The 27742-nt window shown below is 46.8% G+C and overlaps 1 protein-coding gene across 2 annotated transcripts in view; it reads left to right on the top strand.

Moving 5' to 3' along the window:
* LOC128701851 (protein Wnt-2b-A-like) overlaps positions 1-26225 on the top strand; it is a 109114-nt gene extending 82889 nt beyond the window's left edge. The window contains exons 2-6 of one of the 2 annotated variants that reach the window (XM_070099801.1): positions 21011-21246; positions 22215-22330; positions 23754-23915; positions 24607-24871; positions 25363-26225. In XM_070099801.1, the coding sequence (XP_069955902.1) occupies positions 21011-21246; positions 22215-22330; positions 23754-23915; positions 24607-24871; positions 25363-25586 (1003 nt within the window). In that variant the 3' untranslated portion in view covers positions 25587-26225. Of the gene's footprint in view, positions 1-21010; positions 21247-22211; positions 22331-23753; positions 23916-24606; positions 24872-25362 lie in introns of both variants that reach the window. The other variant, XM_070099800.1, reaches the window with a different exon arrangement.
* Positions 26226-27742: the final 1517 nt, after the last annotated feature.

The following is a 27742-nucleotide window of genomic DNA, read 5'->3' as shown; positions in this document are numbered from 1 at the left end:
GTGTAGTGCACCACAAGTTAAGAGGACTCACCATGGTCCTCCCACAGTGTAGTACACAACAAGTTAAGAGGACTCACCATGGTCCTCCCACAGTGTAGTACACCACAAGTCAAGAGGACTCACCATGGTCCTCCCACAGTGTAGTACACCACAAGTTAAGAGGACTCACCATGGTCCTCCCACAGTGTAGTACACCACAAGTTAAGAGGACTCACCATGGTCCTCCCACAGTGTAGTGCACCACAAGTTAAGAGGACTCACCATGGTCCTCCCACAGTGTAGTGCACCACAAGTTAAGAGGACTCACCATGGTCCTCCCACAGTGTAGTACACCACAAGTTAAGAGTACTCACCATGGTCCTCCCACAGTGTAGTACACCACAAGTTAAGAGGATTCACCATGGTCCTCCCACAGTGTAGTACACCACAAGTTAAGAGTACTCACCATGGTCCTCCCACACTGTAGTACACCACAAGTTAAGAGGACTCACCATGGTTCTCCCACAGTGTAGTACACCACAAGTTAAGAGGACTCACCATGGTCCTCCCACAGTGTAGTGCACCACAAGTTAAGAGTACTCACCATGGTCCTCCCACAGTGTAGTGCACCACAAGTTAAGAGGACTCACCATGGTCCTCCCACAGTGTAGTACACCACAAGTTAAGAGGACTCACCATGGTCCTCCCACAGTGTAGTACACCACAAATTAAGAGTACTCACTATGGTCCTCCCACAGTGTAGTGCACCACAAGTTAAGAGGACTCACCATGGTCCTCCCACAGTGTAGTGCACCACAAGTTAAGAGGACTCACCATGGTCCTCCCACAGTGTAGTGCACCACAAGTTAAGAGGACTCACCATGGTCCTCCCACAGTGTAGTGCACCACAAGTTAAGAGTACTCACCATGGTCCTCCCACAGTGTAGTACACCACAAGTTAAGAGGACCCACCATGGTCCTCCCACAGTGTAGTGCACCACAAGTTAAGAGTACTCACCATGGTCCTCCCACAGTGTAGTACACCACAAGTTAAGAGGACTCACCATGGTCCTCCCACAGTGTAGTGCACCACAAGTTAAGAGGACTCACCAAGGTCCTCCCACAGTGTAGTGCACCACAAGTTAAGAGGACTCACCATGGTCCTCCCACAGTGTAGTGCACCACAAGTTAAGAGGACTCACCATGGTCCTCCCACAGTGTAGTACACCACAAGTTAAGAGTACTCACCATGGTCCTCCCACAGTGTAGTACACCACAAGTTAAGAGGACTCACCATGGTCCTCCCACAGTGTAGTGCACCACAAGTTAAGAGGACTCACCATGGTCCTCCCACAGTGTAGTGCACCACAAGTTAAGAGGACTCACCATGGTCCTCCCACAGTGTAGTGCACCACAAGTTAAGAGGACTCACCATGGTCCTCCCACAGTGTAGTACACCACAAGTTAAGAGTACTCACCATGGTCCTCCCACAGTGTAGTACACCACAAGTTAAGAGGACTCACCATGGTCCTCCCACAGTGTAGTGCACCACAAGTTAAGAGGACTCACCATGGTCCTCCCACAGTGTAGTGCACCACAAGTTAAGAGGACTCACCATGGTCCTCCCACAGTGTAGTGCACCACAAGTTAAGAGGACTCACCGTGGTCCTCCCACAGTGTAGTACACCACAAGTTAAGAGGACTCACCATGGTTCTCCCACAGTGTAGTGCACCACAAGTTAAGAGGATTCACCATGGTCCTCCCACAGTGAAGTGCACCACAAGTTAAGAGGACTCACCATGGTCCTCCCACAGTGTAGTGCACCACAAGTTAAGAGGACTCACCATGGTTCTCCCACAGTGTAGTGCACCACTAGTTAAGAGGACTCACCTTGGTCCTCCCACAGTGTAGTGCACCACAAGTTAAGAGGATTCACCATGGTCCTCCCACAGTGTAGTGCACCACAAGTTAAGAGGACTCACCATGGTTCACCCACAGTGTAGTGCACCACAAGTTAAGAGGACTCACCATGGTTCTCCCACAGTGTATTGCGCCACAAGTTAAGAGGACTCACCTTGGTCCTCCCACAGTGTAGTGCACCACAAGTTAAGAGGATTCACCATGGTCCTCCCACAGTGTAGTGCACCACAAGTTAAGAGGACTCACCATGGTTCTCCCACAGTGTAGTGCACCACAAGTTAAGAGGATTCACCATGGTCCTCCCACAGTGTAGTGCACCACAAGTTAAGAGGACTCACCATGGTCCTCCCACAGTGTAGTACACCACAAGTTAAGAGGACTCACCATGGTCCTCCCACAGTGTAGTGCACCACAAGTTAAGAGGACTCACCATTGTCCTCCCACAGTGTAGTGCACCACAAGTTAAGAGTACTCACCATGGTCCTCCCACAGTGTAGTGCACCACAAGTTAAGAGGACTCACCATGGTCCTCCCACAGTGTAGTGCACCACAAGTTAAGAGGACTCACCATGGTTCTCCCACAGTGTAGTGCACCACAAGTTAAGAGGACTCACCATGGTCCTCCCACAGTGTAGTGCACCACAAGTTAAGAGTACTCACCATGGTCCTCCCACAGTGTAGTACACCACAAGTTAAGAGGACTCACAATGGTCCTCCCACAGTGTAGTACACCACAAGTTAAGAGGACTCACCATGGTCCTCCCACAGTGTAGTGCACCACAAGTTAAGAGGACTCACCATGGTCCTCCCACACTGTAGTGCACCACAAGTTAAGAGGACTCACCATGGTCCTCCCACAGTGTAGTGCACCACAAGTTAAGAGGACTCACCATGGTCCTCCCACAGTGTAGTGCACCACAAGTTAAGAGGACTCACCATGGTCCTCCCACAGTGTAGTGCACCACAAGTTAAGAGGACTCACCATGGTTCTCCCACAGTGTAGTGCACCACAAGTTAAGAGGACTCACCATGGTTCTCCCACAGTGTAGTGCACAACAAGTTAAGAGGACTCATCGTGGTCCTCCCACACTGTAGTACACCACAGATTAAGAGTATTCACCATGGTCCTCCCACAGTGTAGTACACCACAAGTTAAGAGGACTCACCGTGGTCCTCCCACAGTGTAGTGCACCACAAGTTAGGAGGACTCACCATGGTCCTCCCACAGTGTAGTGCACCACAAGTTAAGAGGACTCACCGTGGTCCTCCCACACTGTAGTACACCACAAGTTAAGAGTATTCACCATGGTCCTCCCACACTGTAGTACACCACAAGTTAAGAGGACTCACCGTGGTCCTCCCACAGTGTAGTGCACCACAAGTTAAGAGGACTCACCATGGTCCTCCCACAGTGTAGTGCACCACAAGTTAAGAGGACTCAGCATGGTCCTCCCACACTGTAGTACACCACAAGTTAAGAGGACTCACCATGGTCCTCCCACACTGTAGTGCACCACAAGTTAAGAGGACTCACCATGGTCCACCCACACTGTAGTGCACCACAAGTTAAGAGGACTCACCATGGTCCTCCCACAGTGTAGTACACCACAAGTTAAGAGTACTCACCATGGTCCTCCCACAGTGTAGTACACCACAAGTTAAGAGGACTCACCATGGTCCTCCCACAGTGTAGTGCACCACAAGTTAAGAGGACTCACCATGGTCCTCCCACAGTGTAGTGCACCACAAGTTAAGAGGACTCACCATGGTCCTCCCACAGTGTAGTGCACCACAAGTTAAGAGGACTCACCATGGTCCTCCCACAGTGTAGTACACCACAAGTTAAGAGTACTCACCATGGTCCTCCCACAGTGTAGTACACCACAAGTTAAGAGGACTCACCATGGTCCTCCCACAGTGTAGTGCACCACAAGTTAAGATGACTCACCATGGTCCTCCCACAGTGTAGTGCACCACAAGTTAAGAGGACTCACCATGGTCCTCCCACAGTGTAGTGCACCACAAGTTAAGAGGACTCACCATGGTCCTCCCACAGTGTAGTGCACCACAAGTTAAGAGTACTCACTATGGTCCTCCCACAGTGTAGTGCACCACAAGTTAAGAGGACTCACCATGGTCCTCCCACAGTGTAGTGCACCACAAGTTAAGAGGACTCACCATGGTCCTCCCACAGTGTAGTGCACCACAAGTTAAGAGTACTCACCATGGTCCTCCCACAGTGTAGTACACCACAAGTTAAGAGGACTCACCATGGTCCTCCCACAGTGTAGTGCACCACAAGTTAAGAGGACTCACCATGGTCCTCCCACAGTGTAGTACACCACAAGTTAAGAGGACTCACCATGGTCCTCCCACAGTGTAGTGCACCACAAGTTAAGAGGACTCACCAAGGTCCTCCCACAGTGTAGTGCACCACAAGTTAAGAGGACTCACCATGGTCCTCCCACAGTGTAGTGCACCACAAGTTAAGAGGACTCACCATGGTCCTCCCACAGTGTAGTACACCACAAGTTAAGAGTACTCACCATGGTCCTCCCACAGTGTAGTACACCACAAGTTAAGAGGACTCACCATGGTCCTCCCACATTGTAGTGCACCACAAGTTAAGAGGACTCACCATGGTCCTCCCACAGTGTAGTGCACCACAAGTTAAGAGGACTCACCATGGTCCTCCCACAGTGTAGGTGCACCACAAGTTAAGAGGACTCACCATGGTCCTCCCACAGTGTAGTACACCACAAGTTAAGAGTACTCACCATGGTCCTCCCACAGTGTAGTACACCACAAGTTAAGAGGACTCACCATGGTCCTCCCACAGTGTAGTGCACCACAAGTTAAGAGGACTCACCATGGTTCTCCCACAGTGTAGTGCACCACAAGTTAAGAGGACTCACCATGGTCCTCCCACAGTGTAGTGCACCACAAGTTAAGAGGACTCACCATGGTCCTCCCACAGTGTAGTGCACCACAAGTTAAGAGGACTCACCATGGTCCTCCCACAGTGTAGTACACCACAAGTTAAGAGGACTCAACATGGTTCTCCCACAGTGTAGTGCACCACAAGTTAAGAGGATTCACCATGGTCCTCCCACAGTGTAGTGCACCACAAGTTAAGAGGACTCACCATGGTCCTCCCACAGTGTAGTGCACCACAAGTTAAGAGGACTCACCATGGTTCTCCCACAGTGTAGTGCACCACAAGTTAAGAGGACTCACCTTGGTCCTCCCACAGTGTAGTGCACCACAAGTTAAGAGGACTCACCATGGTCCTCCCACAGTGTAGTGCACCACAAGTTAAGAGGACTCACCATGGTCCTCCCACAGTGTAGTACACCACAAGTTAAGAGGACTCACCATGGTCCTCCCACAGTGTAGTGCACCACAATTTAAGAGGACTCACCATGGTCCTCCCACAGTGTAGTGCACCACAAGTTAAGAGGACTCACCGTGGTCCTCCCACAGTGTAGTGCACCACAAGTTAGGAGGACTCACCATGGTCCTCCCACAGTGTAGTGCACCACAAGTTAAGAGGACTCACCGTGGTCCTCCCACACTGTAGTACACCACAAGTTAAGAGTATTCACCATGGTCATCCCACACTGTAGTACACCACAAGTTAAGAGGACTCACCGTGGTCCTCCCACAGTGTAGTGCACCACAAGTTAAGAGGACTCACCATGGTCCTCCCGCAGTGTAGTGCACCACAAGTTAAGAGGACTCACCATGGTCCTCCCACACTGTAGTACACCACAAGTTAAGAGGACTCACCATGGTCCTCCCACACTGTAGTGCACCACAAGTTAAGAGGACTCACCATGGTCCACCCACACTGTAGTGCACCACAAGTTAAGAGGACTCACCATGGTCCTCCCACAGTGTAGTACACCACAAGTTAAGAGTACTCACCATGGTCCTCCTACAGTGTAGTACACCACAAGTTAAGAGGACTCACCATGGTCCTCCCACAGTGTAGTGCACCACAAGTTAAGAGGACTCACCATGGTCCTCCCACAGTGTAGTGCACTACAAGTTAAGAGGACTCACCATGGTCCTCCCACAGTGTAGTGCACCACAAGTTAAGAGGACTCACCATGGTCCTCCCACAGTGTAGTACACCACAAGTTAAGAGTACTCACCATGGTCCTCCCACAGTGTAGTACACCACAAGTTAAGAGGACTCACCATGGTCCTCCCACAGTGTAGTGCACCACAAGTTAAGAGGACTCACCATGGTCCTCCCACAGTGTAGTGCACCACAAGTTAAGAGGACTCACCATGGTCCTCCCACAGTGTAGTGCACCACAAGTTAAGAGGACTCACCATGGTCCTCCCACAGTGTAGTGCACCACAAGTTAAGAGTACTCACTATGGTCCTCCCACAGTGTAGTGCACCACAAGTTAAGAGGACTCACCATGGTCCTCCCACAGTGTAGTGCACCACAAGTTAAGAGGACTCACCATGGTCCTCCCACAGTGTAGTGCACCACAAGTTAAGAGGACTCACCATGGTCCTCCCACAGTGTAGTACACCACAAGTTAAGAGGACTCACCATGGTTCTCCCACAGTGTAGTGCACCACAAGTTAAGAGGACTCACCATGGTCCTCCCACAGTGTAGTGCGCCACAAGTTAAGAGGACTCACCATGGACCTCCCACACTGTAGTACACCACAAGTTAAGAGGACTCACCATGGTCCTCCCACACTGTAGTGCACCACAAGTTAAGAGGACTCACCATGGTCCTCCCACACTGTAGTGCACCACAAGTTAAGAGGATTCACCATGGTTCTCTCACACTGTAGTGCACCACAAGTTAAGAGGACTCACCATGGTCCTCCCACTGTGTAGTACACCACAAGTTAAGAGGACTCACCATGGTTCTCCCACAGTGTAGTGCACCACAAGTTAAGAGGACTCACCATGGTCCTCCCACAGTGTAGTACACCACATGTTAAGAGGACTCACCATGGTCCTCCCACACTGTAGTGCACCACAAGTTAAGAGGACTCACCATGATCCTCCCACACTGTAGTACACCACAAGTTAAGAGGACTCACCATGGTCCTCCCACAGTGTAGTACACCACAAGTTAAGAGGATTCACCATGGTTCTCCCACACTGTAGTGCACCACAAGTTAAGAGGACTCAGCATGGTCCTCCCACACTGTAGTGCACCACAAGTTAAGAGGACTCACTATGGTCCTCCCACAATGTAATACACCACAAGTTAAGAGGACTCATCATGGCTCTCCCACACTGTAGTGCACCACATGTTAAGAGGATTCACCATGGTCCTCCCACAGTGTCATGCACCACAAGTTAAGAGGACTCACCATGGTTCTCCCACACTGTAGTGCACCACAAGTTAAGAGGACTCACCATGGTGCTCCCACAGTGTCATGCACCACAAGTTAAGTGGACTCACCATGGTCCTCCCACACTGTAGTGCACCAAAGTTAAGATGACTCACCATGGTCCTCCCAGTGTCATGCACCACAAGTTAAGAGGACTCACCATGGTTCTCCCACAGTATAGTGCACCACAAGTTAAGAGGACTCACCATGGTCCTCCCACAGTGTAGTACACCACAAGTTAAGAGTATTCACCATGGTTCTCCCACAGTGTAGTGCACCACAAGTTAAGAGGACTCACCATGGTCCTCCCACAGTGTAGTGCACCACAAGTTAAGAGTACTCACCATGGTCCTCCCACAGTGTAGTACACCACAAGTTAAGAGTACTCACCATGGTTCTCCCACACTGCAGTGCACCACAAGTTAAGAGGACTCACCATGGTCCTCCCAGTTAAGAGGATTCACCATGGTTCTCCCACACTGTAGTGCACCACAAGTTAAGAGGACTCACCATGGTCCTCCCACACTGTAGTACACCACAAGTTAAGAGGATTCACCATGGTTCTCCCACACTGTAGTGCACCACAAGTTAAGAGGACTCACCATGGTCCTCCCACAGTGTAGTGCACCACAAGTTAAGAGGACTCACCATGGTTCTCCCACAGTGTAGTGCACCACAAGTTAAGAGGACTCACCATGGTCCTCCCACAGTGTAGTACACCACATGTTAAGAGGACTCACCATGGTCCTCCTACACTGTAGTACACCACAAGTTAAGAGGACTCACCATGCTCCTCCCACAGTGTAGTACACCACAAGTTAAGAGGATTCACCATGGTCCTCCCACACTGTAGTACACCACAAGTTAAGAGGACTCACCATGGTCCTCCCACACTGTAGTACACCACAAGTTAAGAGGACTCACCATGCTCCTCCCACAGTGTAGTACACCACAAGTTAAGAGGATTCACCATGGTCCTCCCACAGTGTAGTACACCACAAGTTAAGAGGTCTCACCATGGTCCTCCCACAGTGTAGTACACCACAAGTTAAGAGGACTCACCATGGTCCTCCCACACTGTAGTGCACCACAAGTTAAGAGGACTCACTATGGTCCTCCCACAGTGTAGTACACCACAAGTTAAGAGGACTCACCATGGTTCTCCCACACTGTAGTGCACCACAAGTTAAGAGGACTCACCATGGTCCTCCCACACTGTAGTGCACCAAAGTTAAGATGACTCACCATGGTCCTCCCAGTGTCATGCACCACAAGTTAAGAGGACTCACCATGGTCCTCCCACAGTGTAGTACACCAGAAGTTAAGAGGACTCACCATGGTCCTCCCACAGTGTCATGCACCACAAGTTAAGAGGACTCACCATGGTTCTCCCACACTGTAGTGCACCACAAGTTAAGAGGACTCACCATGGTCCTCCCACACTGTAGTGCACCAAAGTTAAGATGACTCACCATGGTCCTCCCAATGTCATGCACCAGAAGTTAAGAGGACTCACCATGGTCCTCCCACAGTGTAGTACACCAGAAGTTAAGAGGACTCACCATGGTCCTCCCACTCTGTAGTGCTCCACAAGTTAGGAGAACTCACCATGGTCCTCCCACAGTGTCGTACACCACAAGTTAAGAGGACTCGCTATGGTCCTCCCACATTAGTACACCACAAGTTAAGGGGACTCACCATGGTCCTCCCACAGTACCATACACCACAAGTTAAGAGGACTCACCATGGTCCTCCCACAATGTCGTACACCAAAAGTGAAGAGGATTCACCATGGTCCTCCCACAGTGTCATACACCACAAGTTAAGAGGACTCACTATGGTCCTCCCACAGTGTCGTACACCACAAGTGAAGAGGACTCACCATGGTCCTCACACAGTGTCATACACCACAAGTTAAGAGGACTTACCATGGTCCTCCCACAGTGTCGTACACCACAAGTTAAGAGGACTCACCATGGTCCTCCCACAGTGTCGTACACCACAAGTTAAGAGGACTCACCATGGTCCTCCCACAGTGTCGTACACCACAGGTTAAGAGGACTTACCATGGTCCTCCCACAGTGTCGTACACCACAAGTTAAGAGGACTCACCATGGTCCTCCCACAGTGTCGTACACCACAAGTTAAGAGGACTCACCATGGTCCTCCCACAGTGTCGTACACCACAAGTTAAGAGGACTCACCATGGTCCTCCCACAGTGTCGTTCACCACAAGTCAAGCAACAGCCCATAACTAAGCGGTAATTTACGACTATTTATAAACGATTACGAGACATTTGCATAGCAAATCATAGGATAAGAGAGATGGCCTTTTTTCCCACAAGGTTTTTTAGGTGTAAATACTTTTGGTCTAGTTCAGGGAAGTGAACTATTTTAAATGTGTTCGTCTGATGCAGGAGATTAAATGGCCGTGTTTATAATTCTGCGTGGAGGGGGGGGGAAGGAAAGGCCCTGTTTATTGGCTAACATACTGTTCGCCCCCCTCCCCCCCAAAAAGGCGAAAGAAATGAGTATATAAAAAAATGGCTTCAGGGTTTGTGTGGATTGTGAGGTTCAGTGAGGTTCTAGTTCTAATGGCTCTAGTGCTAATGGTTTTAGTGCTAATGGTTCTAGTGCTAATGGTTCTGGTTCTAATGGTTTTAGTGCTAATGGTTCTGGTTCTAATGGTTCTAGTGCTAATGGTTCTGGTTCTAATGGTTTTAGTGCTAATGGTTCTGGTTCTAATGGTTCTAGTGCTAATGGTTTTTGTGCTATTGGTTCAGGGTCTAATGGTTCTATTTCTAATGGTTCTAGTTCTAATGGTTCCCTGGTATGGTTCTGGCCAGGACCTTTTATGCGAGGTGACCTGGCTAAAATAAATGGCTACCCGGCGATGAATCGAACCTCAGTCTTAACCTGGTGGTCTAGTGGTGGTCCAGTGATGGTCCTCTTGAGATTAAGACTGGTCCTGTGGTGGTCCATTGGTGGTCCAGTAATGGTCCAGTGATGGTTCAGTGATAGTCCGGTGGTGGTTCAGGGATGATCCACTTGCGGTTAAGACTGGTCCAGTGGTGGTGTGGTGATGGTCCAGTGATGGTCCACTAGAGGTTAAGACTGGTCCAGTGATGGTCCACTAGAGGTTAAGACTGGTCCAGTGATGGTCCACTAGAGGTTAAGACTGGTCCAGTGTTGGTCCACCTGGTACAGCATCATCAGCGACAGGCAGCAAGGGGAGAGGTGGGTCAGAATATTATCTTCTTGCAGCTGTGTGTTGTCTGGCCTCCCAGACTCCTTCATAACTTTAATTATTGCTCACGTGATGAGTTTCTTGAGGAAATGTGAGCTTACTGGTTGATTAAATGGCGCCATTGCTCCAGCATCCACGGTGAGAGTATCATGGGAGGACCACCATGGTGGGACCATCATGGTAGGGCCAGTGTGTGCCTCCCACTGCTAGTTTTCGCCATAATATTAATTCTCGTATAATTAATTCACGTCAATCTCCTGGTGAATCCATCATGCTAGTATCTTATTGCTTATTTCGAGGTATAACATCATTCCTTATCTAGACATTCACCTGTAATAAATAAGTAATAATCTCACCTGATTGCAGGTTACCTGTGAATTTTGCTCCTTGAGACGCCTTCTCCACCAATCATCTCTGAATACGTGTGATTTTACACGTTAAAAACACGATCAAATCACTCAATGTTTATATTTTGCAAATTTATTGATGGTTTTAAAGATTCAGGTGTCTTGGGTAAGGAACAAGTGTGTTATTAAGGGCGTAAATTATCTTCCAGGATATAGGAGTGTCGTCCATCAGCACTGGGTTCAGTCACTTGTAAAAGAAACTCGTCGTTATAACATTTATTTGCTATTAAAATTCCCCTCAAGGGCATTTAATCTCCTAACTGGTCTCAGTACTGATCCTTGGGGGACCCCCGCTGGTCAGTCTTACCCAGGGTGATACTCCTGCCAGGTATTTGTAAATGCCTCATCTCTGATGTCTTGTCATAACTCTCCTGTACTACTATGAAGAGGACTTCACCTGCTTCTCTCAGCATCCTTGGTGATATACCAACAGGCTGTGTAATACTCAGTAACCAGCTAACACTCTATAGTAACAACCTAACACTTTATAGTAAACACACACACACACACACATGATCCATACATAGCTTTAGGAAGAGATACGACAATGAAGCTCATGGAGAAGGGAGAGAGTGGGCCTAGTAGCTACCAACAAGGAGGCGGGGACAGGAGCAATGACTCGACTCCTGCAACTACAAATGAGTACAAATAGGTAAGTACACACACACACACACACACACACACACACACACACACACACACACACACACACACACACACACACACACACACACACACACACACACACACACACACACACACACACACACACACACACACACACACACACACGCACACTCACACTCACGTTTATTCCTTCCTTAAACTATCTTAATGACATAATAACATATATTAAGCATAGCGTGTAATGTAAGAAGCTGTATAATAAGACGGGTCACAGGGATAGAGGATGACGGTAAGAAGTTGATTGATGACTAGCCTTGAGACTCAGCAGGTACACTCAACTTTCTATCCACTACTGGATAGCCAGCAACCCTGCAATCTTGCACACTGAGATGACTAAGATCTCACTAAACAATATTATGTAGATATGTGTATAAAAAGTCTTTATTTATTGACATTTGAGAGTAGAGGTGCACTGTCATGTGCACTCGTATGTGGTACTAGTGTGGGGTGCACCACCATGCTGTACTAGTGTAGAGTGCACCATACAGTACTAGTGTGGGGTGCACCACCATGCTGTACTAGTGTAGAGTGCACCATACAGTACTAGTGTGGGGTGCACCACCATGCTGTACTAGTGTAGAGTGCACCATGCAGTACTAGTGTAGCATCCACCATGTAGTACTAGTACTACTATATATATACATATATATATATATATATATATATATATATATATATATATATATATATATATATATATATATATATATATATATATATATATATATATATATATATATAAAGTCGTTTGATTGTCTGTTAACTTAAACAAATTCGTGTTAAGATAAAATAATTGAGGAGGAGATATAAATGTTATATCTGGTTTAGCATGCTCGAGGCTGGCACTTTATGACCAGTTTTTATGTATCTCATATAATAAGCCTCACATTTGCATAATAAGATATATAATACAGATTGTAGGTAATTGTAATTTGCATAAATTTGCTTTTGCAGTATATAAATATATACATCATGTATAAATAATAAGAATAATGACGAGATGTTATCCTGTCTCAGGTCAAGGTCCCTCAGAATTACAATGAATCCCACAATTAGGTTCTAGATTGCTTTAATAATAAATATAAAAATTTCCTACTTTGTAAGAGGTAAGCCAGGACCTCAGTCTTCATGCCTGGGGGACGTATGTGGCAAGCAGTAAGCCAGGACCTCAGTCTTTATGCCTAGGGGACGTATGTGGCAAGCAGTAAGCCAGGACCTCAGTCTTTATGCCTGGGGGACGTATGTGGCAAGCAGTAAGCCAGGACCTCAGTCTTCATGCCTGGGGGACGTATGTGGCAAGCAGTAAGCCAGGACCTCAGTCTTTATGCCTGGGGGACGTATGTGGCAAGCAGTAAGCCAGGACCTCAGTCTTCATGCCTGGGGGACGTATGTGGCAAGCAGTAAGCCAGGACCTCAGTCTTCATGCCTGGGGGACGTATGTGGCAAGCAGTAAGCCAGGACCTCAGTCTTTATGCCTAGGGGACGTATGTGGCAAGCAGTAAGCCAGGACCTCAGTCTTCATGCCTGGGGGACGTATGTGGCAAGCAGTAAGCCAGGACCTCAGTCTTCATGCCTGGGGGACGTATGTGGCAAGCAGTAAGCCAGGACCTCAGTCTTTATGCCTAGGGGACGTATGTGGCAAGCAGTAAGCCAGGACCTCAGTCTTTATGCCTGGGGGACGTTTGTGGCAAGCAGTAAGCCAGGACCTCAGTCTTTATGCCTAGGGGACGTATGTGGCAAGCAGTAAGCCAGGACCTCAGTCTTTATGCCTGGGGGACGTTTGTGGCAAGCAGTAAGCCAGGACCTCAGTCTTTATGCCTAGAGGACGTATGTGGCAAGCAGTAAGCCAGGACCTCAGTCTTTATGCCTGGGGGACGTTTGTGGCAAGCAGTAAGCCAGGACCTCAGTCTTTATGCCTAGGGGACGTATGTGGCAAGCAGTAAGCCAGGACCTCAGTCTTTATGCCTGGGGGACGTATGTGGCAAGCAGTAAGCCAGGACCTCAGTCTTTATGCCTGGGGGACGTTTGTGGCAAGCAGTAAGCCAGGACCTCAGTCTTTATGCCTGGGGGACGTATGTGGCAAGCAGTAAGCCAGGACCTCAGTCTTTATGCCTGGGGGACGTTTGTGGCAAGCAGTAAGCCAGGACCTCAGTCTTTATGCCTGGGGGACGTTTGTGGCAAGCAGTAAGCCAGGACCTCAGTCTTTATGCCTGGGGGACGTATGTGGCAAGCAGTAAGCCAGGACCTCAGTCTTTATGCCTGGGGGACGTATGTGGCAAGCAGTAAGCCAGGACCTCAGTCAGTGAGAGTCACTGTGGGGAGGCTTCAGCACTTGCTTCAGTGGTTTGGTTGGTTGGTTAATAGGATTTAAGGCCTGTCTACCACACGAAAGATACGCACCTCTCAGTATGTATACTCTGAGAAATACAAACCTCTCAGTGTGCATACACTGAGAGATACACACCTATCAGAGTGTATATACCGAGAGATCCAAACCTCTCAGTGTATATAGCCTTGATACTTTATTTACTGGCATCAGTGTTATAAACAACACTGGTATGTAATGCGGTGAGCAACGCCATTTCTATAAATTCCCGCACTGCGTGATACTGGTAGTGGGGGTCACCAGAGACATAATTCCCGCACTGCGTGATACTGGTAGTGGGGGTCACCAGAGACATAATTCCCGCACTGCGTGATACTGGTAGTGGGGGTCACCAGAGACATAATTCCCGCACTGCGTGATACTGGTAGTGGGGGTCACCAGAGACAATTCCCGCACTGCGTGATACTGGTAGTGGGGGTCACCAGAGACATAATTCCCGCACTGCGTGATACTGGTAGTGGGGGTCACCAGAGACATAATTCCCGCACTGCGTGATACTGGTAGTGGGGGTCACCAGAGACATAATTCCCGCACTGCGTGATACTGGTAGTGGGGGTCACCAGAGACATAATTCCCGCACTGCGTGATACTGGTAGTGGGGGTCACCAGAGACATAATTCCCGCACTGCGTGATACTGGTAGTGGAGGTCACCAGAGACATATACACCGAGAGGTGTCCAGTGTATATTTACTTTAATCCCTAGTTCAGGGATTAAATTATTCTTGACAGGTGGTGAACAGATAGCTTCGCCTAGTTGCTGAAACAGCATTTGTGTTTCCTGACCAGTTTAGTATCGCCTAGTCGTACTAGCTCCTTCACCACATTCAATAAACAGAATCACTAGCTAGTAGTGTACTAGCCACCTCACACACAGTATATAAATCAAAAGAAGATTCACATATCTTAAAGATGTTGCAGCGACGAACGAAATTCTCCAAACTGTGTTCTTCACCGCTGATTACATTTCACCTCAAGTATTACAGATACAAAAATGTAGCGCCTTTTTCTTTTTCTTCCTCCTCATCCTCCTTCCCCTATTCCTCCTCCTCTTCCTCCCCTTCTTTCTCCTCCTTCTCATTTGCAGCTTAGATAATTTTTTTTCGTTATCTTTCAAGAATTTACAGCTTGTCATGGAAAAGCGTCAAGTGTTACCACCCCAGGCAGAGGACTTTCAGGGACGACACTGTTGCCAGAGTAAGAGGAAGAAGAAGGAAGAGGAGGAGGAGGGGGAGGAGATAGAAAGTGACGTGGAAGAAAACTAGACAAAGAAATAGGTAAAAAGAACTCAAGTTTTGCTAAGAATGAGAATGTGAATACAACAAAGAGCGAGAAGAAGAGGATAAAGGGAACAAGAATAAGTAGAATAAGAATAACAAGGTAAACAAACCAGAAGCAAAATAATAAAATGATAAAAAGAGATTAAAAGAGAGTGGAAATAGAAGGCACAGAAGCAATAAAAAGATAAAAAAAAATTCGAAACATAACAAAATGTTGATTTTAGAGAAGAATAAGCAGAGAGAATGTGATAAAGACTGGAGAAGATGGTGAACTGGAGTAAATAAAGAAGTATAAGCAGAGAGAATGTGATAAAGACTGGAGAAGATGATGAACTGGAGTAAATAAAGAAGTATAAGCAGAGAGAATGTGATAAAGACTGGAGAAGATGATGAACTGGAGTAAATAAAGAAGTATAAGCAGAGAGAATGTGATAAAGACTGGAGAAGATGATGAACTGGAGTAAATAAAGAAGTATAAGCAGAGAGAATGTGATAAAGACTGGAGAAGATGGTGAACTGGAGTAAATAAAGAAGTATAAGCAGAGAGAATGTGATAAAGACTGGAGAAGATGATGAACTGGAGTAAATAAAGAAGTATAAGCAGAGAGAATGTGATAAAAACTGGAGAAGATGGTGAACTGGAGTAAATAAAGAAGTATAAGCAGAGAGAATGTGATAAAGACTGGAGAAGATGGTGAACTGGAGTAAATAAAGAAGTATAAGCAGAGAGAATGTGATAAAGACTGGAGAAGATGGTGAACTGGAGTAAATAAAGAAGTATAAGCAGAGAGAATGTGATAAAGACTGGAGAAGATGGTGAACTGGAGTAAATAAAGAAGTATAAGCAGAGAGAATGTGATAAAGACTGGAGAAGATGGTGAACTGGAGTAAATAAAGAAGTATAAGCAGAGAGAATGTGATAAAGACTGGAGAAGATGGTGAACTGGAGTAAATAAAGAAGTATAAGCAGAGAGAATGTGATAAAGACTGGAGAAGATGGTGAACTGGAGTAAATAAAGAAGTATAAGCAGAGAGAATGTGATAAAGACTGGAGAAGATGGTGAACTGGAGTAAATAAAGAAGTATAAGCAGAGAGAATGTGATAAAGACTGGAGAAGATGATGAACTGGAGTAAATAAAGAAGTATAAGCAGAGAGAATGTGATAAAGACTGGAGAAGATGGTGAACTGGAGTAAATAAAGAAGTATAAGCAGAGAGAATGTGATAAAGACTGGAGAAGATGGCGAACTGGAGTAAATAAAGAAGTATAAGCAGAGAGAATGTGATAAAGACTGGAGAAGATGGCGAACTGGAGTAAATGAAGAAGTATAAGCAGAGAGAATGTGATAAAGACTGGAGAAGATGGTGAACTGGAGTAAATAAAGAAGTATAAGCAGAGAGAATGTGATAAAGACTGGAGAAGATGGTGAACTGGAGTAAATGAAGAAGTATAAGCAGAGAGAATGTGATAAAGACTGGAGAAGATGGTGAACTGGAGTAAATAAAGAAGTATAAGCAGAGAGAATGTGATAAAGACTGGAGAAGATGGTGAACTGGAGTAAATAAAGAAGTATAAGCAGAGAGAATGTGATAAAGACTGGAGAAGATGGTGAACTGGAGTAAATAAAGAAGTATAAGCAGAGAGAATGTGATAAAGACTGGAGAAGATGGTGAACTGGAGTAAATAAAGAAGTATAAGCAGAGAGAATGTGATAAAGACTGGAGAAGATGGTGAACTGGAGTAAATAAAGAAGTATAAGCAGAGAGAATGTGATAAAGACTGGAGAAGATGGTGAACTGGAGTAAATAAAAGTTTCTGCGTCTCTTTCAGTCCCAATAAAAAATGAGTAAAGAGTAAAGAAGAGATAATAAAAAGATGGCTCCCACATGGCTCCCACATGGCTCCCACATGGCTCTCACATGGCTCCCACATGGCTCCCACATGGCTCCCACATGGCTCCCACATGGCTCTCACATGGCTCCCACATGGCTCCCACATGGCTCCCACATGGCTCCCACATGGCTCCCACATGGCTCCCACATGGCTCTCACATGGCTCCCACATGGCTCTCACATGGCTCCCACATGGCTCCCACATGGCTCCCACATGGCTCCCACATGGCTCTCACATGGCTCCCACATGGCTCCCACATGGCTCCCACATGGCTCCCACATGGCTCCCACATGGCTCCCACATGGCTCCCACATGGCTCTCACATGGCTCCCACATGGCTCCCACATGGCTCCCACATGGCTCCCACATGGCTCCCACATGGCTCCCACATGGCTCCCACATGGCTCCCACATGGCTCTCACATGGCTCTCACATGGCTCCCACATGGCTCTCACATGGCTCCCACATGGCTCCCACATGGCTCCCACATGGCTCCCACATGGCTCCCACATGGCTCTCACATGGCTCCCACATGGCTCTCACATGGCTCCCACATGGCTCTCACATGGCTCCCACATGGCTCCCACATGGCTCCCACATGGCTCCCACATGGCTCTCACATGGCTCCCACATGGCTCTCACATGGCTCCCACATGGCTCCCACATGGCTCCCACATGGCTCCCACATAGCTCCCACATGGCTCCCACATGGCTCCCACATGGCTCTCACATGGCTCCCACATGGCTCTCACATGGCTCCCACATGGCTCTCACATGGCTCCCACATGGCTCCCACATGGCTCCCACATGGCTCCCACATGGCTCTCACATGGCTCCCACATGGCTCCCACATGGCTCCCACATGGCTCCCACATGGCTCCCACATGGCTCCCACATGGCTCCCACATGGCTCCCACATGGCTCCCACATGGCTCTCACATGGCTCTCACATGGCTCCTACATGGCTTCCAAAGTGGTGGCTCCCACATGTCTCCCACATGGCTCCCACATGGCTCCCACATGGCTCCCACATGGCTCCCAAGGAGGTGGCTCCCACATGGCTCCCACATGGTTCCCAAGGAGGTGGCTCCCACATGGCTCCCACATGATTCCCACATGGCTCCCAAGGAGGTGGCTCCCACATGGCTCCCACATGCCTCCCACATGGCTCCCACATGGCTTCCAAAGTGGTGGCTCCCACATGTCTCCCACATGGCTCCCACATGGCTCCCACATGGCTCTCACATGGTTCTTACATGGCTCCCGCATGGCTCCCACATGGCTCCCACATGGTTCCCACATGGCTCCCACATGGCTCCCACATGGCTCCCACATGGCTCCCACATGGTTCCCACATGGCTCCCACATGGCTCCCACATGGCTCCCACATGGCTTCCAAAGTGCTGGCTCCCACATGTCTCCCACATGGCTCCCACATGGCTCCCACATGGCTCTCACATGGTTCTTACATGGCTCCCGCATGGCTCCCACATGGCTCCCACATGGTTCCCACATGGCTCCCACATGGCTCCCACATGGCTCCCACATGGCTCCCACATGGCTCCCACATGGCTCCCACATGGCTCCCACATGGCTCCCACATGGCTCCCACATGGTTCCCAAATGGCTCCCACATGGCTCCCACATGGCTTCCAAGAAGGTGGCTCCCACATGGTTCCCACATGGCTTCCAAGGAGGTGGCTCCCACATGGTTCCCACATGGCTTCCAAGGAGGTGGCTTCCAAGGAGGTGGCTTCCAAGGAGGTGGCTCCCAAATGGCTTCCAAGGAGGTGGCTCCCAAATGGCTTCCAAGGAGGTGGCTCCCACATGGCTTCCAAGGAGGTGGCTCCCACATGGCTTCCAAGGAGGTGGCTCCCACATGGCTTCCAAGGAGGTGGCTCCCACATGGCTTCCAAGGAGGTGGCTCCCACATGGCTTCCAAGGAAGTAACCTCAGCTTCTTCAATGACCATCTTCAGGACTCACGTTACAAAATTGGGTATCATTTTGCACACAGGGGCCATTCATGCCCATGTGGGTAGCGGGGGTCCTATGGTCCTTTTTGGGTGGATGGAGGAAGAGGGAGTCGGGAAGATAAGGTGATGGTGGTTGTCCCTCTATGATTCTTTTAGTGGGAGGGACTTCAGGGTTGTTTGATACGACGTGGTCTCTAAGACCATCTTAGTGGAGAGATTTATAGATTGAGAAATATGTACAAAGAGAGAGATATATAAGAGACGTATGAGGAGGTTACTCTAATGTCTCTTTAAGAAGGAGAAACACGGAAAATGGAGAGAGGAGGAGAGGGAGAAAGAGATAGATAGATAGATAGATAGATAGATAGAGAGAGAGAGAGAGAGAGAGAGAGAGAGAGAGAGAGAGAGAGAGAGAGAGAGAGAGAGAGAGAGAGAGAGAGAGAGAGAGAGAGAGAGAGAGAGAGAGATGACATGACTTAAGAACATAAGAACATAAGAACGAAGGAACACTGCAGAAGGCCTACTGGCCCATGCGAGGCAGGTCCAAGTCTCCTACCGGCTTAAGCCAATGCACCCGACCTAGTCAGGTCAGGTCACATTGACTTAAGGGAGGAACACGGCAACCGACCTGGTAGCACAAGCTATCAGGTCTAACTCACACCCACCCACATCCACTCATGTATTTATCCAACCTATTTTTAAAGCTACACAACGTTCTGGCCTCTATAACGGTACTTGGGAGTTTGTTCCACTCATCCACAACTCTATTACCAAACCAGTACTTTCCTATATCCTTCCTGAATCTGAATTTTTCCAACTTAAAACCATTGCTGCGAGTCCTGTCTAGGCTAGATATTTTCAGCACACTATTTACATCCCCTTTATTTATTCCTGTCTTGTCCAACCTTATGCTCTCTGAAGAGAAGAATCTTCTCTCATTACCTCCTTCCCTCCCTATTTCACTCTCTCCTTCCCTCTCCACCTCCCGTGTTCCTTCCCTCTCTATTTCACTCTCTCCTTCCCTTTCCACCTCCCGTGTACCTTCCCTCTCTATCTCCCCGCCTTTCTTCCATGGTTGATGTGAAAGCCAAGTGTCCTATTCTTAATATTATAATTATTCACACATTTTTATGTGCTTTGAATCTCCTTCAGTCACTCTCAGAAGCTCAGAAAAGTCACTTTCATATGTTCACCAAAGTTACTTTCAGTAGTTCACCAGAGTCACTTTCACCTGCGCCTCTTTAACACCCTCCCCACTCCTTTTATATGCTTCTGGTGTCGAATATTCCCACCTCTTAATTTTTTTTATCTTCCTAACAATGATCTAGCCTATGGTCCTTCTAGTTATTCTCCGCTAACCACTTCCTGGAACCATTGCTGACACCTTCTTCGTTGCCTTCTGCAACTATCACAAAGACTTTGGCTTCTTCTCTCTGCAGTCATGTGTCTCTCTCAATTCCTGGAACAGTCACTGAGGCGACTCCTTCTTAGTCACGCAGGGTCTTCTCCATTTTTAACTTCCTGGAACAGTCACTGAGGCGACTTCCTTTTTGTCATGCAGGTTCTTCTTCTTTTCATACATCCTGGAAATGCCACAAAGGCGGCTAGTTTCTCTGCCTCCTACATGATCTATCAAGACTTCCTGAACTATCTTCAGAACGACCTCCTTTGTCTTCTGTAGGTTCTTGCCACTTCACACACCCCACATCTACATATATAATAACCTATTTCGCTTCCTGGAAGGTCTTTCTCTTCTCTTCTTCCAGAAACAACTGCCACTGTCATGATCTTTTAGTCTTCTGAATATTCTCTCTCCTTGCCACTTGCTGAGAGTCACTAACAGCTGCTGCTCCTCCTCCAGGTTCGTGTCACAGCTCAGTGCATCCTACTCGTCTACGAGGATCCACTGTGAGAACATTCCTGGACTGGTGCGTCGCCAGAGGGTGCTGTGTAAGCGTCACCCTGACGCCATGCTGGCGGTGACGGAGGGAGCCATCCAGGGCGTCAGACACTGCCAGAAGCAATTCCAAGACGCCCGCTGGAACTGCTCCACAATCCCTAGAGACGCCTCCGTCTTCGGCAGACACGTCCTGAAAAGTACGTACGTGGCAGGCAGGTGTTAGAAGAACTGAGGTGTTTGTCCCCCTGTATCAGCCTGTCTCTTGCTCCAGTTATTCTCCTTATAATTCTCTCTTTATTTCTCATTGTATCTTCTCCTTACATCTCTCTTTATTTCTCATTGTACATCTCACCTACTTTCTTGCTTTTATTTTTTTTTCATTAAATTTAGGTACAGCAGCATCCCCTTTCTTCTTCTTCTTCTTCTTCTTCTTCTTCTTCTTCTTCTTCTTCTTCTTCTTCTTCTTCTTCTTCTTCTTCTTCTTCTTCTTATATAATTATAAATGTTTTCTTTAAGAATGTTACTGAAAAATATTTTATTGGACATTTTGATGTTGAAAATTATAAGAGTCCAGCGCGCCTGCGCTCCCTCCCACACTCTCTTCCACCCACCTGCCTCCTGCATTCCTCTATCTCCCACATTCCTCCCTCCCATTCACCTTCCCTCCCTCATACTTTTCATTCCATCCTCTTACCTCCCTTCTTTTAGTATAACCCCTCCTTCTCCCACATATCCCCTCCCTCTCTCCCTCCTTCCCTCCTTCCCTCCCTCCTTCCCTCCCGCTTTTCCCTTGCGACGAGACCCCTCAGGTGACCTGGAGGTTGCGTCTCATACTAGGTGACCTTTTGGTGGTGTTGACAAGGTGGTGGTGTTGACAAGGTGGTGGTGTTGACCAGGTGGTGGTGGTGTCACAAGGTGGCGGCGTTGACCAGGTGGTGAAAATGACCAGGTGGTGAAAATGACCAGGTGGTGTTGGTGACCAAGTGGTGTTGTTGACCAGGTGATGTTGTTGATCAGGTGGTGTTGTTGACAAGGTGGTGTTGCTGACCAGGTGGTGGTGTTGACCAGGTGGTGTGGTGTTGACCAGGTGGTGTGGTGTTGACCAGGTGGTGTGGTGTTGACCAGGTGGTGTGGTGTTGACCAGGTGGTAATGCTGTTCCAGCAGGTACGAGGGAGGCGGCCTTCGTGTACGCTATCAACAGTGCTGGTGTTGTCCAAGCCATCACCCGAGCTTGTTCCAGAGGCGCCATTACTAACTGCGCTTGTGACCTTAACAAGCAGGTGAGTCCATGACCTTAACAAGCAGGTGAGTCCATGACCTTAACAAGCAGGTGAGTCCATGACCTTAAGACCTTAATTAGCAAACGCGTACTGACTGTTTTACGGTAGCATAAATTAGGTAATAGGTTGTACTCAGGTTAGGTGGTATTGTTAGGTTACCCATGGTTAAAACAGATATATTTCGGTGGCTTCACGCACGGTCTAAGATATTCCCGTACTGTATAACCCCAGTCACCTCTACCTTAATGCATACGAAAGGTATAGTGTAGAGTGCAGCATAAGTTTGCACTGCAGTTAAATATTAACGTTGTGGATTGAGAGAGAAAGGGAAGAGACACTAACAAGTTATCACATGGAAATTAACATTTAAATTTCTTTAATAAAAATTGACTAATTAGGACATACACAGAACAATACAATTTCAAATTTTTCACCAAGACAAGATTTAAAAGTTTAAAGCCAAACTGAAGAGGCGTTCTGTAGTTATCTCATAAAGATCAATATCCCATAATATATCAACACTAAGTTAGGAGCATCTCAAAAGTTGCATTATCAAGTTACTGGAATGAAGGTTTGAAGCCAATCGGATGAGGCATTCATAAATTATCGTGTCAAAATCAGTATTTCTGTTTCCCAGTTTTTTTTAATAAAAAATGACAATTATGGACCTAGACAGGAAAAAATCAATCCATTTTTTTCAAAGATGAACCAACGATTAAGGTTCAGTAACTTTTATTTAACCTTGAATATATGACGAATATTTTACATAAGAACGTAAGAACGGAGGAGCACTGCAGCAGGCCTACTGGCCTACGCTAGGAAGGCAGATGTCGCGGGTACATACAATTTACATTATATAGATATAAACTACAGTAACCCAGTAAAGTCGAACACTGACTTCTCTCATCAGTAAAGTCGAACACTGACTTCTCTCATCAGTAAAGTCGAACACTGACTTCTCTCATCAGTAAAGTCGAACACTGACTTCTCTCATCAGTAAACTCGAACACTGACTTCTCTCATCAGTAAAGTCGAACACTGACTTCTCTCATCAGTAAAGTCGAACACTGACTTCTCTCATCAGTAAAGTCGAACACTGACTTCTCTCATCAGGAGAGACATTCTCCAGGTCTTTAATGAAACAATTTGGTCAATATAATTAAGACTAAGTTACCTTAGAGAGAAAAAAACACATAATAACTGTCATTGAAATTATTATTAAAAGTTAAGAAGTGATTTATGAAGTTGTAGACAGAGTTACTTAGGAAAATAGTGGCGCATATTTTTGTATAATATTGATAAATATGTAGACTTAGAGACTATACTAGATGTGTAGTCTCTAAGACTGTATATTACAGCATCACTACAATGGTGTATCTCCACTCTTAGATTGCTACACAAAGTATATTTGTCACTGTTGCAGGGCAGCCAGAGGGACCGTGCGGGTCAGTTCAGCTGGGGCGGGTGTTCCGACAACATCCGCTACGGCACCGCCTTCTCCAGGAAGTTTATCGACGCCAGGGACCGACGCCAGAGAGACGCCAGAGCACTTATGAATCTCCACAACAACCGTGCAGGCCGCAAGGTCAGGGAGGAGGGGAAGGAGAGAGGTGCCTAGTGGCAGGAGAAAGGGGGCTAAGGGTCGGGGAGAGAAAATGGAGTAAGTAGTGAGGAAAGGGGTAGGAATAATAGTGAAAGAAGAGCTATGAGTAATGAGAGAAGGTAAGTAAATTTAGTGGTAAGGGAAGTTTAATTAGGTGTGGGGATGAGGGTAGAGGGGTAATTAGGTAGTGAAGGAGGGGAGACAAAGGGGCGAGAGGTTGAGGGGAGAGGGATCTGAAGGTAGGGGTGACGAAGACCTTAAAGGTCAAAGAAAGTGGAATAAGAGAAGGAGCGTGTACATGAATGACAAGATTGAAGGGTGAGCCATCTTTCTAGAGAGAGCAAGATATTGTTGGTAATACTTAGATGGTGTCACAGATATTGTTGGTAATACTTAGACGGTGTCACAGATAGTGTTGGTAATACTTATATGGTGTCACAGATATTGTTGGTAATACTTAGATGGTGCCACAGATATTGTTGGTAATACTTAGATGGTGCCACAGATATTGTTGGTAATACTTAGATGGTGTCACAGATATTGTTGGTAATACTTAGATAGTGTCATAGATATTGTTGGAAATACTTAAATACTTGTAGTGTCGTAGATAAGAAAAAGGTTTGGTTTACGAAAATTAGACACAATTTAAAGTGCTGATGGTGTCTTCTTGCAGGCTGTAAGGAAGAAGATGCGTCTTGAGTGCAAGTGCCACGGCGTTTCCGGCTCCTGTACCGTCAGGACCTGCTGGCAGACCATGGCCCCCTTCGGAGCCACGGCTCGCTGGCTCAAAAGCCGCTATGACGGAGCCACGGAGGTCAGCGTCCTGCCTAATGGTGCTGGTCTTGTTCCCCGTCACGGAGACCACAAGAAACCCAGGAAGAAGGACTTAGTCTACCTTGAGCCTTCACCTGACTACTGTGACGCAGATGTCTCCTCAGGTAGGCGAGAGAGAGAGAGAGAGAGAGAGATAGATAGATAGAGAGAGAGAGAGAGAGAGAGAGAGAGAGAGAGAGAGAGAGAGAGAGAGAGTATTAACGTGGGCTAAATTGCTACTACCTTGTTGAAAATGGTATAAAATACCTACAAGTTGAAGATTAAGATATGTACATGTGCAACACTTGGGTATCTTTATTGATGAAACGCTTCGCCTACACAGAAGGCTTCTTTAGTCAAATACAAAGGGAGCAGTAGAATTGAAAGCTGAACTCTTCTCCAGGCTGAGGGACTGACTTCCTTAAATATTTTTTCTCCAAGGATGATGGACTGATTACATCATCTTTATTTCATTTCCTATTGCTCCCTTTGTATTTGACTGAAGAAGTCTATTGTGTAGGCGAAACGTTGCATCAGTAAAGATACCCAAATGTTGCACATGCGTCTTAATCTACTACTAACTTGTACATCACTAGCTTTCCTTGTCTTTCCCCAGGGTTCACAGGCACTGGAGGTCGACAGTGTAACCGCACTTCCAAGGGTACTGACGGCTGCGACTTACTGTGCTGTGGTCGAGGTTACGACACCCGCAGGCGGCTCATCAGCACTAAGTGTGAGTGCAAGTTCCAGTGGTGCTGCTCCGTCGACTGTAAAACCTGTGAGTCGTGGCAAGACCTTCACTTCTGCAAAGCGTGGCAGGAACCCTCACCTCGTGTCTGACCTGCCTATCACCTACTCTTCCGTGTTTGACCTGCATATGGCCCGTTGTTACCAAGTTTTCCTAATAAACAGGATTCGTCAGCCTGTACAGCCAGCACAGGGGCCGTCACATAGTATTTGACCTACACATTTCTTGAGCACTAGAGATCTTATTACCTATTACTTCTTGGGAGTCTATTTTCTCAGACTATAACATGAAACCTGTGTAAGACTGGCTCTCGTCGACATGTTAGTCATCCCAAGGCTGACCTGCTCGTTCTCATGGCTCTGGCACTCTCTTCCTAATTTAACATTTAGAGATGCATTCTGATTAATAATAAGACAACAAGTGTCTCATTCTTCAACTTGTCGGTTTTTCTAAACCATTACAACTCACGTATTTGGATCTGCAAGCCAACATGTTCTCAAGATTCGTGCGTGTCCCTGAGGCAATTTGCAAAATGGATCAGAGGTGAGTGGAAAATGACATGAACGCATTCACTCAGGACACTTTTACTGGGCCTCTATCACTTCATATACATGTCCCAAGGTCCCAAGACTTAAATGATTTACATAAACATGTGTCTTCTCACTACGTGGGCCAGGGAACGGATGGGGTTTAAACCCATGGCAAGAGAGTGCTGAACTTCACAGGCCAGTGTGTTAACAACTTTGAATATACAAGGACAAATAGTCTTGGATCATGTACTTCAACTCTAAGAGCAGTATTCTGATGCCGTGGATGTGTAATACCAGACACAAGAATATTTCTTATACCAAAATATAAGTAACCGGGAAAAATGATGAATTAATAATTCAACGTACAACAAACACACGCATTTGAAGTGAGGTTGATAAATTAGACCCATGTACAACACTTGGGTGTTTTTATTGTGGAAACGTTTCGCCACACAGTGGCTTCATCAGTCCAATATAAAGAAGAATGGTGAAGATCAGAAGGAGTTTGAGGCAATCAGTCCCTCAGTCTGGAGTCGATGTGTTCAGTCCATCAATCCATTGATGGACTGAACACATCGACTCCAGGCCGAGGGACTGATTACCTCATTCTCCTCCTCTCATTACGCCTTCCTCTTTGTATTGGACTGATGAAGCCACTGTGTGGCGAAACGTTTCCTGAATAAAGATTCCCATATGCTGCATAAGTGTCTCAATCTTCAACTTATCGGTTTTTCAAACCATTCATCACACACAGGTTGAAGCACAAGTTTGATTCTTTTTTTTAATTAATGCGGATAACAGCCCTGGAAAATCAAATATAATCATCTTGTAAGTTTTAAACAGGGATGTAATTCCCCAATAATCTATAATCTCATGGGACGAAGACAAATTATTAAGTAGTGTCTCGTTACACTTACGTTGTACACTAAATTAGTCCTTATATGTCTCGTGTTGTGTGTCTCCATCTCTGCCCAACCACAAGAGAGATAGACTCGCACAAGCTCTCATCCATCTTCAACTACTTGGTTCCTTCCTGTGGTTCTTCCAGTCGGCCTCAGCGGCCGCACTTGACAAGTTTGGTCAGATCCAACTACCATGATAATCGTATTTCCAAACTGGAAACGGAAGCTCGGCGACTTTTCAATTAACCATAGACCATTATCAGATCCCTTGCGTTTTGATTATGTTTCAACTTAGAGTGAAACGTCGTCGAGTTTCGTGAATTATTTCAGTTACAACATTGTGACTCTCATGCTTCAGTGACCTGTGCTTCCGTAAGTGATGCATCTCATATATATTAACTTTGCTTTCGAAATTAGTAAACCAGTCATACACACACACACACACACACACACACACACACACACACACACACACACACACACACACACATACACACACATACACACACACACACACACACACACATACACACACACACACACACACACACACACACACACACACACACACACACACACACACACACACACACACACACACACACACATACACACACACACACACACACACACACACACACACACACACACACACACACACACACACACACACACACACACACACACACACACACTCGCACACACACTCACACACACACACACTCACACACACACACACTCACACACACACATATATATATATATATATATATATATATATATATATATATATATATATATATATATATATATATA

Source organism: Cherax quadricarinatus, chromosome 69 (genome assembly GCF_038502225.1).
Source record: "Cherax quadricarinatus isolate ZL_2023a chromosome 69, ASM3850222v1, whole genome shotgun sequence".
Lineage (NCBI taxonomy): Eukaryota > Metazoa > Arthropoda > Malacostraca > Decapoda > Parastacidae > Cherax > Cherax quadricarinatus.
Note: the sequence above shows the minus strand (reverse complement) of the source record. Positions and strands in the feature narration are given on the sequence as shown.